Consider the following 20,984-nt stretch of genomic DNA (forward strand, 5'->3'; position numbering starts at 1 on the left):
GGTTCAAGCCATTTACAAAGTCCAAAAAATCATGTCATCTCACACTAAAATCTTTGCCAACCTACAGCAATTTTGGCGGGACACATTCGGACAAACACTATTCTAAAGAAAGAGTTCTTGATTGTTGCTTTCCTGTGTTCCCTTCCCTGCCCAAGGGAGCCCGATAATTAAGGGAAAGATACCTTCCGAGAGGCTATCGATCGCTTCTCGGAAGCTATTGTTCAATTCTCGGAATCTCTTGGAAAGGTAACAACAACTATGCAGGATAGTTAAGTTGTTGCTCCAGAATAGCTGGGCTGAAACTTCGTATCCATGTTAAAATTTTATTCCCTACATCTAAAATTGAAACGTGAGTAAAATGATTACCACTGACTTACACTCTTCACAACATCCTGTTTTTGGCCCTGTGAACGCACACCAAACTAGCTCAGCGTTAATTTGAACTATACCCAGTAAGAGAAAAACAGAGGGCTGCTAATAGTCTATCACGGCCTTAGGATAGCCATGAAGATGATTCTGTTGAATTGCACTGGGCATTCCTACTGCGCTTTTATTTTCTTACTTCATTAGCGCGCGCTAAGCGAGCGGACGTTGAAAACATGACCTGTGTCCTTAATGCTAAGCCCAGCCAATAACGAAATGGCCATTTCTCCTAAACGAGCACGGTCACCTATCTTTTTTTATCTCGTTATTTGAACTTGCGTATTATCCTCTTTATGTTTAATTTTTTTAAGAAAAAATTGTCGAATGTGTTATTGCCAGAAATACGAGCTTTCCCACCACACGCGGGCATTAAATAGCGAAACTGAGAACTCGCACGCAAGTAACGTTTTGGGTCGATACTGCTTTATACTGCACTTCCCTACCAAGAAATTATTTTATCTTTAATTGCCGATTGTGCCTCATACATTCAATGTTTAGTGTTTTTCTAAGTTCTGCATTTGCTAATATGTAACTTCTGTTACCACCAGTTATGGCAATTACTGATCAAATAAAGGCATTATTGAAAGCGAATATTACAAGCGATTATAGCGTAAACTGAGTGGATCGTAGTTCCTTCACGGACACGGTGGCCTATCTTTTTTTGATACATTTCTCGAAATAATACGTAATAATGAACAATCACAAGAAGTCCGAGAAAATTTCCACGACAACTTTTATTTCGCAGGATTCGCAGCACAGAGGAAGAAAATAAACAATGCCTCAAAGAAAATGAAGTGCGCTTAATACTCGAAGAAAGCAGCTTATAAGCCACGATACCCATAAGACTAAGATTAAATGACATCCGCGAAAGGAATCCTTAAAGGTCGTTAGCTCCACAGTAACACAAGAAACACCTAGCTCATCTTGACATCATACAAGTGTAACTTTTTCAAAAACTCGCCATTACAGGTGAAGCCTCTGGACTCCTTCCGGAAGCTTAGGTCCACGGTACTCAGTTTCTGTTGAGTAAATCGTAATTGTTTACAATTAGGAACGCCAGAGTCAAGCTACATACATCATGTTTGAGTGTATGTGTGTGGGAGGAAGGAAGCAGGGGTGGGGTAGGAAGCAGGGGACTTCCCGCCGCTTCCTTAGTGTTTCCCGCCTAAGTCTGAACGTGCCTTTCTTGTTGTTAAAAAGAGGAAATAGCGCGATATTTAGTAAGAGAAAATCACAGCAAACGCCTCTGAATTAACTTGTTATTAACAATTCATGATTGAAAACAGTGGAAATCTTTACCGTGAAGGAGGGTAAGAAATGTGATCTTAATTATCATAAAATGCGGTGAACTTTTCCTTTGTATTTCTACAAGATTTGCTAATGGCTCGAGAAGCTCTATCATGAACCCTCGAAAGAGTGTTTCATCCAATTTCTAAACACCTCGAAGTTGGTTTAAAACAACCTCGGCCGTGTATCGTTTATTCAACCTACATCTCGCTGTTTGGAAATCACATTAAACACTCTTTCCCTTGTTTGATATATTTAATACTTAACGATGCTATAAGGGAGCTACGGAGCAGGGATGGCGCAGTGGTGAGAGCACTCGCCTCCCACCAATGTGGCCTGGGTTCAATTCCCGATCTCGGCGTCATATGTGGATTGAGTTTGTTGTTGATTCTCGTCCCTGCTCCGGGTACTCCGGTTTTTCTCCCTCTACAAAAAACCAACATTTCAAATTCCACTTCTCCCTGGAAACAGGGGAGAGAAGAGCCACTCCGTGGATTCCACTGAAATTCTCATTTTTATTTTATTTTTATTTTAAACGATAAGAAATCAGCATACCCAACAACCCACCCATCTACCAAATGAGATAGATACTTTAAGGCCATATTATTGACGTCTCTTCCCCGTCCTCTTTTCTCTTTGACGCTCCTCTCTCTAAACTGAGACGGGGTCTGGTTTTCACCGCATCCAGCTTGACACAAGAAGAAGTGCAGCTACAAGAGTTCCTGCAAATCCTCAGCGAAGCACTTTGAAATAGAAAGCAACTGTCAGGGGTACCCAACGGATCGTTTCGGTAAATTATCTGTTCGGAAGGCCCTTGATCGCCCACAATTTTCTGAAGGGAACTTTCACTTCGAATTTTCGTGATATGGGAAATTTAAGGCCTAGTGTTTTCGAATTGATAAAAATGTCGTTTTGGGTACCGAAAAAAGGTCAGCTAAGATTTTCGGAAAGGAAGTAACACCTAAGGTTTTCGGGAAATGGACAAAAATGCCCTAGTAGTTTCGAAAAGACTCAAGTTCCCCTAGAATGACCGAACATATAAAAATATTATAGAGCAGCCTAAAATGAACCTACAGAATTTTAAAGCACTCCAGATAGCCTAAAATAGCGTTTCAAAGGATCTGAGAGAAAACTGTCGTTGGGTGCCCCTGAACTGTTTTGTGCGATGCCTCACGCTTAAATGGGAAGTATCACGACCTTTGACCTTTTGTGGTAAAAATTGTGCGACAACACCTTCACTTAATTTCAAAACATTTTTAGAACATCAAGAAAAATAGAAATCTCCTGAATTCTTGATAGGAACAACACAAGACCTGCTCTGGTGTACTTTAAAAGTAAAAACGCGAGAGTGAAAATAGTTGGCCGAATTTTTTTTTCAGGTTGCGGTCTGTTCTAACCCAGTCCATCTGTGGCCAGAGACGCGCACTCATCGATAGTCTTAGTACACTGGGGTGACAATCTACATCAAATTTGAGCAATACATTAAGATTTCTGTTGATAAAAAAATATTTGAAAAAAAAAGTTTTGGAGTTTTTTGTATATAACACCAGATACCCGTGTTAATTCCCCTTTAAGCTTGAGTTTGCTACTTGTTGGTAAGAACGGTGCAAATCATCACACAAGTCCTCGATCGCTGAAAAAATAATTTTCAAATTTACCTTGGGCAATGATTTATCTTGTTCTCTGAGATGCGATTCCACTCAAACACCAATCCACTGCATTCAGCGATCAATCTAGCTATATAGAATAAAAGAACATTAACATGGTGCTTGAAGCTCGTTTAACTTGTGATTGTCTTAAGAGCATCATTACCAGCATCATCATCATCATCATCATCATCATCATCATCATCATAATCATCATCATCGCCATCATCATCATCATCATCATCATCATCATCATCATCATCATCACAATCATCATCATCACCATCATCATCATCATCATCATCATCATCATAATCATCATCATCGCCATCATCATCATTATCATCAGCATCATTATCATCATCATCATCACTATTATCATTATCATCATCATCATCATCATCATCATCATAATCATCATCATCGTCATCATCATCATCATCATCATCATCATCATTATAATCATCATCATCGCCATCATCATCATCATCACCATTCCCCAAAAATTTTGTTCCTTTTTCTTAAAACGGTTGTGATCGGTTTTCAAAGTCGACAGAATTCGAAACCACAGCTGAAGTAAATTCTTTACACTCTTATCTGACACTCGGAACATTTCGTTGCTCGAAACAAGCGCTCTGTTTTTCACCAATGGTCTTATTTCTAAGCAATGGCGCTAAACCGGAGGAACAGTCTTAAAGGGAACTGTGTTCCTGTTTTGGTCATTTGGCACAGCTTGTCCTGTTAATTAAAACAACCGTGCCCCCTAAGTCATTAGGAACACTTTAGACCATCAGTTCCAATATTGCTACTGCAAGTACAGCCTTTTTTACCATTCCCGTTGTTGACAATACTTGGATGTTGTTGGGAGGACGGGCTCGACGGAAAAGCGATGAACAATTTCTAGTTATAAAACCAAACATTATGGCCCGACATAATGTAATTTATATCGAGGCGTGGTGTTCACGTGATAATCCGGTGGAGGTGGGTCGTACCAGGTGCGGATAGCACCGTAAGGTAGCCAATGAGCTTAGAGCAAATGATAAAGCGTGGTTATGAAATAGAAATTTTTCCGAGGTAGTCTTCCTTCTTCTCCTCGCCATCAGATTGAACAGATCCCCAGAAATCTCTTTAACAGATCGCCAAGAAATCCTTTTTCAGGCAAGTAGCTCATAAATTGTTTTCTTTCTCAATTATTGGAGATCTAAACTCCTTAAGTTTATATTTGGTTCAAATTTTGGATTTCCCTCTTGCTTTCTATTATGGCAAAGACACGTGTTTTAGTTCTCGGCCACTCGTTTATTCGCCGTTTCCACGATTTTCTTTGTCACAATTTTAACCAAAAATTTACGGAAAACTTACACATACCTGGGGATCTTTGTATCAAATGGCATGGCATAGGGGGAAGAACAATTGCTAAAGTTATTCAATATGATTTGACGATAGTTCAGTCCTTTGCCCCGGACATTGTTGTTTTACAATTGGGTACAAATGATCTTTCAACCCTATCCGCCGTTGAAACTGGCTCGGCTCTTGAGGATCTAACTCGTTTGCTATATGAGTCATACGGTGTGCGGCTGGTCTGTGTTTGCCAGACGATTTTTCGCAGGGATGCTCCTCTATTTAATAACCAAGTGAAGTTATTAACTAAGTATCTAAAGGTCGTATTGGAGCCGCTCCCTTACGTTGTTTATTGGCGACACCGAGGCTTTTGGAATTGTAAATCACGCTTTCTAGCACGGGACGGCGTTCACCTCAACTCTTTAGGTCACTACAAAATTTTTCGTAGCTTGAGAGGGGCGGTTTTACGATGCTTGCGGTCTGTACAGGCCAAAAATTAGTTTGCTCTACTTCATCAATTTGCTCTCAATTTGAAATTCTCTCGCCATTTCAGTTTTATTTGTTCGCCAGGCCAATGTGTTTTGTTTCCCGCCTAGCCTATTGTTCACACATGGTGTTGTTCATTGCCTGTGTGGCTGGGTGGATAAAATATGTTCAAGTCGCGGTTATAACATACCGTGCAAAATATGTTCAAGTCGCGGTTATAATATACCGTGCAAAATATGTTCAAGTCGCGGTTATAACATACCGTGAAACATATGTTCAAGTCGCGGTTATAACATACCGTGCAATTGACGGCCTTGGCTTTGTTATTTTTGTGCAATCACTTTGCCTTATCAGTGTACAACTATTGATACACCCCTCCAGGGGTGTGTCCAATGCACTTGGCATTTTGTGATTTTGCACTTGCTTTTGTTCCTGACAGAAATGGCCTTCTTTGTGTTTTTGGTCTGGTTTTTAACTTTCGATTAGATTCGTATTTCCTCGCCGGCTTGGCGCATTTCCTGTTTTTTTTTTTCTTTCGTAAAAACGCCCCTCGCAAGATCTATTCTGTTTCCTTTCCAGACAACAATCCCGGGCGGCTACAGTTACATGCATTGTCACAGTTATTTTAGTAATCCGACGTCCAGCGTTGTGTCTGCCTTCTCATATTTTATTATCAATTGTATTCTGTAAGAAATGCCTCCTAAAAAGCGTGCCGCCCCTAAGACTTCCACGGCTTCTGCAACTTCAACACGAGCCAAAAGACCTCGAGCCTCCATAGTGAACACAGTTTCCGAGAGCGTTCCAGTCCGTGTTGACGACACCTCTTTGACCCGAGGCACAGTTTCCTTGGACGTTTCCGCCATTTCATCAACCATATCTGCCGTGGTTTCTCAAGCCATAAAGACTGCCTTCTCGCCAGAAAATCTAGCTGTTCTTCTCGAAAGCAGTAGACCTCCACCAGCCGTTTTGCCTGTGTCTCCCCAGGGTTCCTCTGGCGCTCTTGATGACGCTGTCAGTGCGGAGGTGATTGATATAATCCAGGACAACTCGTCAGGTACTGAAACAGGGGGCGTACCCTCTCCCGTATTTTCTTCTGATTCACGGCCGAAGACGACGTTCACGAGTGTATCTGTCCCTCTAAGTGCTAGGGTTAGCTCTAAACTGAAAGCGAAAATATTCGCCAACGAATATGTAGATTTTGGGGCGTTATTATCCTCTTCCCCTCACAACGAAGGGAAATATTCCCTTTCTATGTCACCCTCAGTAGGATCTGTTATCCACCCCCAGTTAACACTAGAACCCTTACATAATTCCAAGCGGATTCAATCTATCCACCAATGGGTCTCTGCTTTTACTATTTTTGTTTCTGTTTATTCTGAGAAATTTAAGGCGGAGACCCCCCTGTTGATGAAATACTGTGACGTAGTAAGGGATTTGGCTCACAAGGCTGGGGATTGGATTTGGTATGACGAACAGTTTCGGTATTTAAGGCAATCAGCCCCAGAGCAATACCCCTGGGATCAAACACACTGGGAATTGTGGTTACGGGCATCTAGTAGTTTTCGCAGAGCACAACCGTCCACTAACAAACCAGCTGTGCAGAATCGTTCCCGGTTTCGTTCGCAATTCTTCCCAAAAGGAACTTGTTGGGCGTTCCAAGCCGGTAAGCACTGTTCGGGCTGTGAGTTCAAACATGAGTGTTTTAAGTGTGGGGCACAACATCCGGGTAGCCAATGTTCTGCACCCCAAACCCGAACCCCTTTTAAAGGCGCGCGAGGAGGAACTCAAACGCAGGGTTCTTCACAGTCCGCCAGTAACACCAGTAAACGTGGATCGTCTTGAAATTTTGCTACAGGGTTATAATCACGCTTTAAGCAATTATCTTGTTGAGGGTTTTCGTTTTGGCTTTCGAATAAATTTTGTTGGTGAACGGTGTGCTTTGGATTGCCCCAATCTCAGGAGTGCTTTAGACCTTCCGGGAGTCACTAGTGCTAAGTTACAGAAGGAATGTGATGCGGGACGTATAGTTGGTCCTTTTACAACTCCCCCCTTTTCAAATTTTCACACTTCGCCCATAGGCCTTGTTCCTAAAAAAGACCCATCCGAGTTCCGATTGATTCACCACTTATCATATCCAAAGGGCTCTTCTGTCAATGACTTTATTCCTGATTATTGTTCAACAGTTAAGTATGCCTCGGTGGGCGACGCGACGAAGTTAATCAAACGTTTAGGGAGGGGTTGTTTTATGGCCAAAACTGATGTGAAGTCTGCTTTTCGCATTATCCCTATTCATCCCGCTGACTATCCCTTATTAGGCATCCGCTGGGATAATTTATACTATTTTGACAGAACTCTTGCCATGGGATTGTCTAGTTCATGTACTATTTTTGAATCCTTTAGTACGGCACTTGAATGGTTATCTATTAACCATTTCGGTGCTTGCGCGGTTTTGCACATCTTAGACGATTTTCTTTTCATCGCCAAAACTAGAGATCAATGCGACCGTGACTTGAAAAATTTTATCTTAATGTGTAATCATATTGGCGTCCCTCTTGCGCCGGAGAAAACTGTCGGTCCAGCCACGGTATTACAGTTTGCCGGAATAACACTTGATTCCATACGCTTTGAGGCCCGTCTACCTGACGACAAGCTTCTCAAATGTCGCTTAATGTTACGCAATTTCTACACGCGTCGAACAGTCACCCTAAAAGAACTTCAATCCTTAATTGGTTTACTGAATTTCACGTGCATTGTTGTCACGCCTGGCCGCGCTTTTCTCCGCCGCTTGATCGATCTTACCAAAGGCATCCAAAAGCCGCATCATCACATTCGTCTTTCGAAGGGTGCCAAATTAGATATCTTGGTTTGGCTTCGGTTTTTGGACGAATTTAATGGTAAATCCTTTTTCTTTAGCGATATTTGGGAAACTTCCGACACCCTTCATCTTTATACTGATGCGGCTGGTTCTATAGGATTTGGTGCGGTTTTTGGCTGCCATTGGCTACAGGGTCTTTGGCCCGAGATGTGGCAAACCTTTAATATAGCCTTTTTAGAACTTTTTCCTATTGTTATTGCCGTCCACGTCTGGGGGTCACTCATGGCAGATAAGCGTATCATATTTTTCTCAGACAATGCCGCAGTGGTTGACATTATCAATAAGCAGACATCGAAACACCAGGACATCATGGTGCTCTTAAGAGATCTAGTGTTAAGTTGCCTTAGACATCATATTTTCTTTCAAGCCCGTCATATTCCTGGGTTACAAAATTCTAGCGCCGATTACATTTCCCGTTCCCAGGTAGAGAACTTCAAGGCCATATTTCCAGAAGCCGACGAAAATCCCACTCCACTACCCGAGAATCTAATGCCGAAGAATTGGGTGCTAACTTAAGAAGTCTCTTAAGCTCCTCTCTGACAGCCAGCTCGCGTCGCACGTACCAGCGTGCGTGGACTGTTTTCCGCCAATTTTACGTTCACTTTTATGATTCCGGAGATCCTCCTTTACCACTACCTCGAGCATGCATTCCTCTTTTTATTTCTTATCTTACATTTCGTAAATTGGCCTTTTCCACCATTAGTTCGTATCTTTCAGCTATTTCCTACGTACACAAATTACAAGGCCACCCAGACCCTACGAAATCGTTTTTAATTCAAAAACTGTTAACGGCTCTTAGCCGTCGACATCCTGTTGATATCCGTCTTCCGGTGACTCGACCTGTTTTGCATCAGCTCGTTCGTGCCCTTAGCCTTACTAATTCTTCGGCATTTCAGCGTTCTCTTTTTTCGGCGATGTTTCTAGTGGCGTTTTACGGCTTATTTCGCATCGGAGAACTGACTGCCAAGAGCACCCGATTTGCGCCTACGGTTATCCAGTATCGTAATCTGACCCTTTTGTCCAACGATGGCCATATTCACACGGCGAAAATTACGATTTCAGAGTATAAGCACAACACTAGTCGTCGTCCATTTGATATTCTAATCACTCGGGATGTTTCTTCCACATTTTGCCCGGTCCAAGCCCTTATTCAATACTGCCAATTGCGGGGACATGGTTCTGGTCCGCTATTTTGTCACGCCGATATGAGTCCAATTTCTGCTCACCAATTCAATATCGAACTACAGCGGTGCTTAGCTTATTGTGGTTTAGACACCAGTCGCTATAAAAGTCATAGTTTTCGTATCGGCGGTGCTTGTCATGCCGCTGATCGGGGCTATTCTGATGCGCAAATCCGTGCTCTGGGTCGTTGGAAATCCGATGCTTTTAAAGTCTATTTGAGGTCGGAAGTTCTTCAGGCGAACTAATTTTGCACATGGGGTTTTTCACGCCAAGCCTTTTAACATGGCCATTATATACAGCATGTTAGTTCAGACAGGGGCTGCTATAATGCTGTCACTACCCGTTTTGAATTTGTTAGACATTACTTTCAAAGTTTGGATGCCTGTTGAGTCGGTCAGACACTGGGCTGCGACTCGGCTTGCATTATCACTTCTTTCCTGATTTTAATTTTATTTCTTTTGTGTTCACGTTCGTTCTACCTTTATTGACTATGTTATTCTATATGTATTTCCGTTGTCCCAAGGGAGCAACGTTTACGGCCTTCAGTTGTTGTTATTCTTAGACTTTTTTGCGTTGGTCAGTCATTGGGCTGCAACTCGTTAGACATGTATCTTTCGGTCTCAAGTGATATGTCACTTTTGGGTTCTATCCGCAGTGGGTGGGGATGCCTGTGGAGTCGGTCAGACAATGGGCTGCGACTCTCACCTCATTACATTGCCATTTCCGTCGTTGAGTGCGAGCTTTGTTTTTCGTTGGGGCTTAAGCCACATAGTGTGGCTTGTGGCGAAATTTTGTCGCCCCATTTATCAACAGGAGATTGTACTTTAATTTTTATTGCTGTTTTATGAGTTTGATAATTTGTTCAATTAAACTTGCCACAAACCGTGGCCAAATTTATTCCAACAAAGTTGTCTGTTATTCTCGCTTCTGGGAAATCTGCTAGTAACAGTGTTTTCAACAAAGCTCGCGCTTTAACTGCACCTTTTGTTTAATGAGAACATGCGTCGATATAAAACCAAACATTATGGCCCGACATAATGTAATTTATATCGAGGCGTGGTGTTCACGTGATAATCCGGTGGAGGTGGGTCGTACCAGGTGCGGATAGCACCGTAAGGTAGCCAATGAGCTTAGAGCAAATGATAACGCGTGGTTATGAAATAGAAATTTTTCCGAGGTAGTCTTCCTTCTTCTCCTCGCCATCAGATTGAACAGATCCCCAGAAATCTCTTTCCCACCTCCTCCCCATTTTCACCACCTGTTACGTTAACGTTTTCTCTTTATGCGTGGGCAGAGTCAAACCAAGGCGAAATTTTGTCGCCCCATTTATCAACAGGAGATTGTACTTTAATTTTTATTGCTGTTTTATGAGTTTAATAATTTGTTCAATTAAACTTGCCACAAACCGTGGCCAAATTTATTCCAACAAAGTTGTCTGTTATTCTCGCTTCTGGGAAATCTGCTAGTAACAGTGTTTTCAACAAAGCTCGCGCTTTAACTGCACCTTTTGTTTAATGAGAACATGCGTCGATATAAAATGTGTTACATAAAATATATCGAAAATAGTGACTTGATATTCTGAGTAACTGTAAGTTTGTCCCCATTGTTCCCGTTAAACCCAGTATACCCGCTCAATCTGAGCATTTCTTTTCACGGGAATCCATTCACCGTGGTTAAAAGTGTCTGGACATGACGGGGATGGCGGATTTGACGGGAAAGCGGGGAACAACTTCCAGTTTAACTGCATGTTATCTTAATATAATTTAATTATTATTTATAATATACTGTTAGATACTTACGGTTATAAAATATGTTATATTAAATAGATTAAAAGTATATCAATAATAGTGAATTTATATTCTGAGTAACTGTAAGTTTGTCCCCGTCGTTCCCGGTAAACCCAGTATACCCGCTCAATCTGAGCTTTTTTTTTCACGGGAATCCATTCTCCGTGGTTAAAAGTGTCTGGACATGACGGGGATGGCGGATTTGACGGGAAAGCGGGGAACAACTTCCAGTTTAACTGCATGTTATCTTAATATAATTTAATTATTATTTATAATATACTGTTAGATACTTACGGTTATAAAATATGTTATATTAAATAGATTAAAAGTATATCAATAATAGTGAATTTATATTCTGAGTAACTGTAAGTTTGTCCCCGTCGTTCCCGGTAAACCCAGTATACCCGCTCAATCTGAGCTTTTTTTTTTCACGGGAATCCATTCTCCGTGGTTAAAAGTGTCTGGATATGACGGGGATGGCGGATTTGACGGGAAAGCGGGGAACAACTTCCAGTTCAGTGGTATGCCATTTCAATTTAATCTTATTATCATGTTTGGTATTGGAATGCTACACAATTCTCCAGGGCACTTATTGCATGTTGTTGATGACACTATTGAAATCAACTAACAGATTCCTTTCTGCATATGAGTGCTATTTTTGAAATCCTGAATGTAGAATTAACAATATGCCTATGGAAAACTATGCGAGGGCTTCGGCTTCTTGACAAACACATTCTTGTCAAAGGAATGCTGCACATCTTTTCATGTATTACATAACCATGTTGACTCTCCTTTAAGTCAACAAAAAGATTTCTATCAGCGCAATTTTTGGCAAACCCGGTATGTACTATCACGTTTCTTGAAAGTATGAAAGAGTCTGTTTTCCTTTTGTGGTCAAAGGAATGCTACACCTCTTTTCATGTATTACATAACCATGCATTGTCAGTGTACAAGATATTCGGTCCAAAAGAAAAAACTTTAAAGGAACAACAAGCCTTCGCTGAAACAAAAATTTCCCAAGTATTTGGGCATAAATATCGGTTGCAAAACGACGCTGTCATCAGTTCAACACTAGCAGCCATGGCGAGCGGACCCGCTTCTTGCAGCTTAGTTTTTTCCCTTGCAGCTATTCTAACCAAGATATATTATTTCCACAGAAAATAAGAAGTGCTTTAATCAGTACCACTTTGACAACCGTGAAAGGATGCTCCTTGATCAGCACGAAAATTTCATTCAGTACCGGAGAACGCGAATCGCTTGAGAAGACTTGGAAAGAAATTACAAAGAAGCGAGACGAGTGTGACCAGGCACTGAAGAAAGTACAGGGGATGGCATTTTTTTCTCGGCCATCGGTTCGAAAGAAGTGAGACCCCGACAAAAAGATCAAGCGAATAATTCACAACAAGGTCCCGTTGAAGAAAAAACCTACCACCCCGCCATTAGTTATTGGCTCGCACTCAAATCAGTGAACGGCATGCAAGTTTCTACAGTCCCCATACACAAGGCTTTCCTGGAAATCGGAGTGGAAGCTGACCCCAAATCTTTACCGTTGTGCGATCCAGGCAAAGAGGAAAGCTGTGCTTCGCCTTTATGCCAAATTGTGAAAGATCACAACAACTCCTTCACACAAAGAAAGGTAGACGCCTCCTTTCGATATGGAATAGAACTACTTCAAAGCCAGCTGTGCGAAGAACCTATTGGGTCGCCCACGGGCAGTGAACGCGTTGTGCGCCTTCAAGTGATCTCGCCGGAATTCAGGGCAATATTGACAAAGAAGGCCATACCGGCGTTGGCCCAAGCCGGAATGGTTTTCGATGTCTTCGGGATAGAAGAGTCTCAAAACGCCGAAATCACTCCAGAACCAAGTCAAGATCTTGCTTCACCAATTGGCATCGCCCTGAACGACGTAGAAAGGGCGATGAGAAAACTTGGCTACGCCCTTTTTCACGGCGAGGTGTATAAAAAGCTAACAGCGGCCAAATACACATACGAGCACTGTAGCTCAGTGAAGAAATTCCTGAGCATCCTTGGCCGCAACCCCAAACTACGAGAGACTGTTTTACACCATACCAGCCAACTCGTTCAAATCATGGGAGACCGCGAAAGCGAGATGTGTGACCAGTTAACGATAAATTACGACCTTGTAGAAGTGCGGGACGGCTGGTGTTACTCAATCCCAAATCGAAAGTTTATCAAAGACGCCATTCAAGACCCAAGCATAGGCAAAATAACACCAAGGGCGTTTGTCGATTATGATCACACAAAGAATTCTGAACCCGGCTATTTCCAGGCCATCCTCGAGAACAGCCTCGACGAAGTAGAAATTTCGCATTTTTGCGAGTACTTCCTACGGCTTCTAAACCACGGAGGAAAGCAGCACAAAGAGAGGGTCCTCTGTCTTATTGGGGAGCCGAACAGTGGCAAGACGTCTCTTTTTACTCCACTTACGGCAATCATTCCGAGGAGGTAATACCCCAACACTGAAAAGCAAGTAGCATGTACAGTGTCAGCTTTTTATGAAATACAGCAACTAGTAAGAGCTCATTTATTCATAAAACTTGTTTTGTGTTTGTTTATTTGTGTCGTTTCAGGTACATCGCGATGACTTCTAAACAGCGTGCATTCAACAAGAGCATGATCGACACAGACACGCAGATCATATTCCTTGACGAGGCCTATGCAAAGATGCTCGATCCAGATGATTGGAAAGTAAATAATAATAATAATTAATAATAATATTTATTATTTATATTGCGCTTTTTTCTATAAAAATAATCAAAAGCGCATTACAATATTATTATAAAGCTAAGTTAAAAATTTACGATATTGTTAAACTATCGTTTTCTTAACTGAGATAATTGCATCTCTCTTTTCATACAGATGCTGACGCAAGGCGGCATTTCAGCATACGACAAGAAATACAAATCTGCGGTCCCCCTTGAGATACAGTGTCCCATTTTCATTACATGTCAGACTGAGATGGACTTCGGCGCCGACCACAACGATGCTATGGAGGTTCGCCTGCAGAAATTTCATTTCAAAAGGTAAGAAAGCTTAAAAAGCACTCTCGGTCTCGTCCCAAACTAGTTATTGCTCGATACAGCCATCAAGAAACACCTTCACATGGTGTCGAACGTTGACAAAAACGGAAAGGAGATGCATGGCTCGGAAGACTTATTGGTATTTTTTAAAGTTTTGTCCCTACTTATTTTGAAGGTTAAACTCGACCAACGCTGCTGGTGTCCAGGAGTACTTGAAAAGCCATGCAATGGACTGCATCGTGTGGGCCTCTACCAAAGCAGTGACTCCAGAAGACGAAGTGCCTCTTAACACCTCAAGAGCGCACGACGGACCACTAGACGAGGACGAAAAGGAGCGCATTCGCTCTGCCTTGCTTGACGATAGCGAGAGTGGGGAAAACGAAGATAATGTCGATGGCCCCCAAGAAGAAGAAGAAGGAGGAGGAGAAGAAGAAGAATCTGACGGAGATTCGGATGCAGAGGATGTGCCACTACGAGCATCTGAGTTCTGGGATAGAAACCTATCACGAATATCGAAGGAGAGAGGAAAAGTGCCCAAGCAGAGCCTAAAGGAAAGACAACTCGCCCTTATCGGAGCGGAAGTTCGAAACGTAATGGAGGAAGCAGAGAGAGATCTACACGATAGAGAGAGCAGATTCCTAGAGGAAACAAGGCGTCGATGGGTGAGTTTGGGAATGATAAGGGAGGAAGATGCCCATCTTCTAGACAAGGTCGGCGGACCATACCATCCTAACATAGAGAGAACACGTGAGGAGTATTTTCTGAGGAAACGGGAAGAAGAGATGCAAGAGCTCGAAGAAAAAGCGAGAAAATTCTACGAAGACGAGTGGGTTCTTAAGAAAGAACAAGAGCTGATAGATCTCCAGAAGCAAGAAGACTCTGCCACTGACCAAGACGTAAAAAAAGCCCTACAATATATGATCGGTGTCGCCGAGGAGGCCCTTAAGTTAAATTTCAAGAAAGTAGAGGTCCCAGGTCTGGCAAAGCTTGTGCTGGAGGAACGGAGACGCAAGTGCGTAGAAATGGGATGGACGTCCACTCAGCAGACGCAATGGATATGCACCATCTGGCAGTCACTCCCTTACCCCTGCGAGGCGTTGCCGCGACGTGACGAAGAGACAGACGAAGAGGACATGTTTATAACGCAGGCGCCTTCCCACACTCAAGACAGTGGCTACAGAAAAACTGTGGAAGAGTTAAATCCTCTCTCGCCCAGCGGAGCAGCGACACCTAGAAGGAGCCCACCTTTCGACCCCGACTTTGTACCCCCAACTCCTAGCTGGGTTGTAAGACCAATTGAAGATTACAGCCTTCCCAGCACATGGGGAGGAATCCAGGTGAACAGCCCCAAATGACCAACGAAAAGAAAGTCACCGGGAATGCAGAGGGCTGGCAAGCGTGGAAAATGTCTGTCGGGTCAGACATTTAGTTAGACTCGAGACAATTGGACAAGTCCTGGCAAGTTCATGCTTGCACACGACAAGCTTGTGCATGTCCCAATAAACAGACAAGCAGGCTGAACCTGATTTTTGTTTATAAATAAAAAAAAAATGGTTGGCACGTTAATAATACATTGCGCGTTTGCACCATCAATTGTCCGACACCAATCATCCCGACCCCTCCCCTAACTTATTCATCCTGTGACTTTATCTATAAAAACTAATTTGTGCATTCACTGACCCTCAGTTATGCTATACCTAATTACTTTTCAAATCTGGAACAAAAGTTCCTATTTAGTAAGAAAGGAACTTTCAATTAATAGGAATAATGATGGAGTGATAAGTTCCTTTGCAGGATAGATCGGAACTTATTTTTGCAAAAAAGGAGCAAAAAATAAAGTTATCGGAACTCCCGTTCTCTTTTAGTAAAGGGAACTAGGAACACTTGGTCCTAATTTCCTGATCGCAGAAATTAATTCGGAACTTGAGTTCCCTTTCACTTCTTAAGGGAACAAATCAAGTAGAAAGGAACACATCGAATAGGAACAAATAGTTCCTAATTACAACAACAGGAACATCGCGTTCCTATTGTTGACCAATTTGTTCACTTTAACACCTAAACAGTTCCATTCCATGCAAAGTGTTTGAGGTCTCTTTGCAGCTAAAGGGACTAAAAACAAAAATGCGCGGAACACTCGCGCTTTAAAAACAAGGTTGGCTCTCGTGTCGCATCAACCAAAATTATTTTTTTCGACTCTGAATCACAAAAGCGGTCCACTTTCGAGGTTAATACAACGAATGACTAAAATCTAAGTTAATTTAGGTACAAAATAAAGGGATCATCACTTTTGGGGAATGTATATCATTATCATCATTATCATCATCATCATCACTATTATCATGGTTATTATTATTGATTTGAGAAACGATACTCCATGGCTCCGAAGTTTTTCAGTATTTTTAAAGCTCAACACATGAAAAATTGAGCGGTTTTGCTTTAGCATCAAAGACCAGAATTATTCTGCACTACTGGTTCGTCTATGTACAAATATGTTTCAAGAAAATATAAACACGCATCTCACGTTTGCAGTTTGCCGTAAACGCGATCCTAAATCTCTCTAATGCACAACAGTTGAATCCTATCATAATAGGTCATCAACATGTCGACAATAAATAAATGAATAAATAAATAAATAAATAAATAAATAAATAAATAAATAAATAAATAAATAAATAAATAAATAAATAAATAAATAAAACAGTATTTTATGGCGTCAACCAATCTGAACAATGTTCCGACACTGGCTGTTCATCATTCGCTCTATATTGTTGTAGCGAAATGACCTGTGGCGAAACGACTTCATAGCGATCGGAAATGATCGGTTGCATAATTGCAGCTAGTACGGACTATTAGACTTGTGTCGTAACTTCAAAGTAGATATAAAGAAGAGAATAATAAACCAGTAATAAATACCTGTGGTACAATGAATGTTCCTTGTAATTTCATCTCCAAACTTGCCATGCGTCACAGCTCTCCTGAACATTGAACTCTCAACTTTCTCGCTGTGTCCGCATTTCATCCTCATTGTTCGTCGTTTTGCAGTCGTGGTCGATGTTCTTCGTTTTACTGTCGGCTTGGACGACTTCAGGAAGAAGACGACAGTTAAAAGTCTCAGTAACAAGGATTCTGAAGTGGAAAGCACACTCTGCGAAGAAAACCATGTGCGTGGAGACGATGGACTATAAACGTAATTTGCAATTCAAATATTGGACGATCATGAATGCAGACATGACAGAAAAGTGACAACAAGAAATGAAAAATAAATAACTGTCATAGATAAGGACGCAATCAAAAGAGTAAATGTAACTAGTTTTTTGAAAAACAGAACAGAAGTTCCATGAAAAAAAAAAAAACTGCAAGTAAAAACAAGAGAATGAGAATCAGATAAATGCACATCTCTACCGCATTTATTCGCTAAGCCGCTCACCCCCCAATAAGCGCCCACCCCACCCCCTCCCAACAAAGAAATATTTGTCTTCTAGCCCAGCGTGAAGTAAGAGAAGCATCAGTTGTGTTCTTATGGACCCCTCATGTGTTTGACAATAGAAAGATTTATTAATGTATTATTATACACAACAGGCAGCGGCTTGAGAATGCCGCAGCTTAATTTTTCTGGTATAACTGGCCTTAATTTCCACCCACACAATTGTCGTAGGATTTTTAAACATGTTTCGAAAGCCTACGACATTTTGGGTCTCGTACGCGACAACCTGTAGTTTTAATTTGCACAAAACAATTTAAATCGTAGAGCTGACGTCTGCATGTCAAACACGACAATGTCATACCCGTTAAATCAGCCTTAAAAATAAATCAACAGTTTCTATCTGTTAGACCTTTCATTTCAGGCAGTGTATTCTCTAAGTTATTCATGCACAGTAAAGACTTGCCCCGTGTTTGAGGTAAGCGAGGTATATACAAGCATACAATGCAAAAATATAGGTGAAGAAAGTCCGCTTGCTTTAGCTGCAGCTAAGTATTATTTAGTTTACTAATCGTCACTTAAAGCTGAACAAGGAAGAGTTTCTGTCTGTGTGGATCGAATGATTCCAAACCGACGCCACCACTACATGATCGAAGGACAGCAAACGTCTAAACACAAATGCATAAAAAAAATGTTGCGAAAAGTTTAAGATCATTTCTTAAAGTTTTACGGCTAGTCGAATGTTCAATTCAGTAGAACAATACTATTCACTGTAGTGGAAAACTAACCGTTTATGTTTCAAGGACTGGTTGAGAAGGGGTGATTGATCTTGATCTTGATTCTTGATAGATCTTGATCTTGATTGATCTTGGTTAGCAACAGAAACTAATCTTACATTAGTGAACTATTATGTGTCTTTTTTTTTGGAACGCAAAGGATATTATAGAAAGTCTAAGCGTCTGAGTGTTATTGAAGATACATTTTTGGATAATATTTAGAGGAGAGCAAAAGTATGTGTGGACAAAAAACCTTTGTCTTATTAATTTATGGCAAAAACATATGCCTTAAAATGCGAAAGCAGTAGTCAAGGTTTAACTGAACTACACAGGTAAACCATACTTATTTCACAATCGCCTTGAAAAATGTTATTAAAAAATTCTGTTTGCAGGGGAAATTTTTTCCTCTGAACAATCCCCGAGGACAGGTGTTTCATCGCAAAGGCAAGCTTAAAAACGTTTCGCGAGTAAAGATTCGATGTGATGGCGTCATTCGTTGAAATCAGGCCTTACGAAGCCAACATGGCATTCAATCCGAGAAAATTTGTTTCTCTTCAACAACGACCTGCGGCAAGGAAGGGTCGCAGTCCTTGTCAAGTAGACTCAGTTTATTTATTTATTTTTTTTATTTTCTCAGGCTTCATTTAACACTGCATTGCTGTAAATTACGAGTAACAAATACAAGCAATATGGTTAAAATAAGAAAACTACGCGTAACCGAATGCTGATTTATTGCATCTGAGTATTCTAATTCATGACGAGTTTTCAATATATTCAATAGCTTTTCCTAAAGTTTACATTGCTCTGTGGACCGGGGATAATTCGGTGTCTGTTTCTTCATGACATCTTGGATTGCAACTCGAAAACAAAATGTGCAAAGAAAGTGTGATTATGGTAGAATTAGATCAATGCAAAAGTTCTTAGAGTTCTCGGGTGTATTTGGTTCATATTCTGTGTAACATGAACTCTAAGCGGGTCAGAATTAAAATTGTGAGTGAGACGATTCAATGCCTACATTAGACAATACTGTCATTTTACAAAACAACAGGTGAATTCACGAAAAACATGTTAATTTTCTCCAAAAACATCGGCAAATACTTAAACGATTCAAGAACGCGAAGGCCCTAAAAAATACCGGATTAATTAAAGAACCGGATTCAAAAATAATCACAATCTTCGCGTTCATGTTTTACGTGTAAATGCTAAAACGAATCCATGGATCTAGAACCTTAAACGCTAGTTTAACCACAGTGTAATGACACAATGGGCTCGCTTTAGCACTTCGACATACACTGCAGAGGTAATTCTCTGTTCCATTATCGTACTCATAATATAACCTCACAATAACAATTTTTGTATATATTGTGTTCCATATACCAAAGTTCAAGATAAACCGCCACAAATTAAACTCGCAGTTTTCTTTTTGTATATTTTTATTGTCGTCATGGTAACATCGATTTACTAAAACATTAATCCGGACAAACTTCAATGCAAAACAAATCAGGCTCCTTTGAGCCAACTTGTAAATGCAGAAGTGAATAGCTTTTCTTTTTTTTTTTTTTTTTTTTTTTTTTTTTATAAGTACCTCACAAGTAGTGTAAAAAGGCACCACGATTTCCTCTTTTTTCCCGGAGGTCTCATTATCATGCATGCGTAGAATGCGGAAGATTAGGGAGCTTAAGATCCGACGACGGCGGGTGTCTGCGACGGCAGCTATGACCGTGGAAAACTGGGGAGAGGCCGCCGTCGTAAGGCGTGAAAAGTAAACCTTAAGAAACCGACCGGAGGACGGCTACGAGTTAAAGAAAGGGTTCAATAATTTTCATTGTAGTTATAGCTTCGGTTAGATCGGCTCGTGGCCCTCTCCTTGAAAGCTTTGACGACGGAGAAATTTCAGGGGCCGATTTCTTCTCTTGTACGATTAAAATAAGTCGAAAAATCCAGATTTTTCTTTTTCTTCTACCCATTCCATAAAGATTCTCCCATTTAAAATTACATATTTTCAATGCAGGTAACAAGACAACATGAAAATATGCGTACAGACAATTCCAAACCAGATTTAAAACAAACTTGTAAATATTATTAATAACAATTCGTTACTCGATCATCGCACCATTCCAGGTCGTGCCACGACATGATTATGACTTAATGGAATATAGTTGAAATATTGTATCTTCTTCATTAAATGTTGCATAGACCAAAACTTGGTTATGCGATGATTCCTTCGCCTTTTTCCTTGTTAATTCAAAACTGTCGGATGGATCTGGATCAAAACAAGCTCGACTTTGTGTTGTCAACAAACTGAGCCGAGATTAATGTTGAATGTTGACTCGTTATTTCGATGAAGGACGACTCGTCTAACTTAGCTACAACACAACAGAATTCAAACAGGGTATTTAATGATTGACTTTAATACATATTCCTAACAGTACATCAAGAAAAAAAGAAAACTTACTGGTTGTGGTTTGCAATTGGCGGCTTCGTGACAGAGCCACAGTCCATGTGGTCATCGACAGCCCGCCAACATCGACAAAATGAAACGGAGATTAATCCTTCAAAAATCTTTTTCTCTTCATGAAATACTCAAATAAAACGATCCACTAAGGTTGAAAAACCTTTAACTATCGAAAGTATCAAAGAATTTCGCCGAATAAGACCTAAAATGGGATTATTTTACTCACGTTTTAGACGCGACGGCAAACTCGGCATTTTGACGTCGTAA

General features: G+C 41.0%; 3 protein-coding genes and 1 long non-coding RNA gene across 4 annotated transcripts; 3 read left to right on the plus strand and 1 right to left on the minus strand.

The window, feature by feature from the left end:
• Positions 1-1,306: 1,306 nt before the first annotated feature.
• Positions 1,307-17,113, minus strand: LOC146459695 (uncharacterized). The gene is made up of 3 exons (XR_014857850.1): positions 16,979-17,113; positions 3,369-3,447; positions 1,307-1,442 (listed from the first exon to the last, which is right to left on the minus strand). It is a non-coding gene; the product is annotated as an uncharacterized LOC146459695 (long non-coding RNA).
• On the plus strand, positions 5,723-10,529 carry LOC146459696 (uncharacterized). Its single transcript, XM_085089171.1, has 2 exons — positions 5,723-6,234; positions 8,479-10,529. The coding sequence occupies exons 1-2, from the start codon at positions 5,874-5,876 to the stop codon at positions 9,480-9,482; spliced, it is 1,365 nt and encodes a 454-aa protein (XP_084945297.1). The 5' UTR covers positions 5,723-5,873; the 3' UTR covers positions 9,483-10,529.
• Positions 12,216-13,967, plus strand: LOC146459697 (uncharacterized). The gene is made up of 2 exons (XM_085089186.1): positions 12,216-13,733; positions 13,905-13,967. The coding sequence occupies exon 1, from the start codon at positions 12,499-12,501 to the stop codon at positions 13,492-13,494; it is 996 nt and encodes a 331-aa protein (XP_084945312.1). The 5' UTR covers positions 12,216-12,498; the 3' UTR covers positions 13,495-13,733; positions 13,905-13,967.
• LOC146459698 (uncharacterized) lies at positions 13,626-15,420 on the plus strand. Its single transcript, XM_085089028.1, has 3 exons — positions 13,626-13,733; positions 13,905-14,068; positions 14,241-15,420. The coding sequence occupies exons 1-3, from the start codon at positions 13,626-13,628 to the stop codon at positions 15,418-15,420; spliced, it is 1,452 nt and encodes a 483-aa protein (XP_084945154.1).
• Positions 17,114-20,984: the final 3,871 nt, after the last annotated feature.

Source organism: Pavona decussata, unplaced genomic scaffold (assembly GCF_977016875.1).
Source record: "Pavona decussata unplaced genomic scaffold, jaPavDecu1.1 SCAFFOLD_217, whole genome shotgun sequence".
Classification (NCBI taxonomy): domain Eukaryota; kingdom Metazoa; phylum Cnidaria; class Anthozoa; order Scleractinia; family Agariciidae; genus Pavona; species Pavona decussata.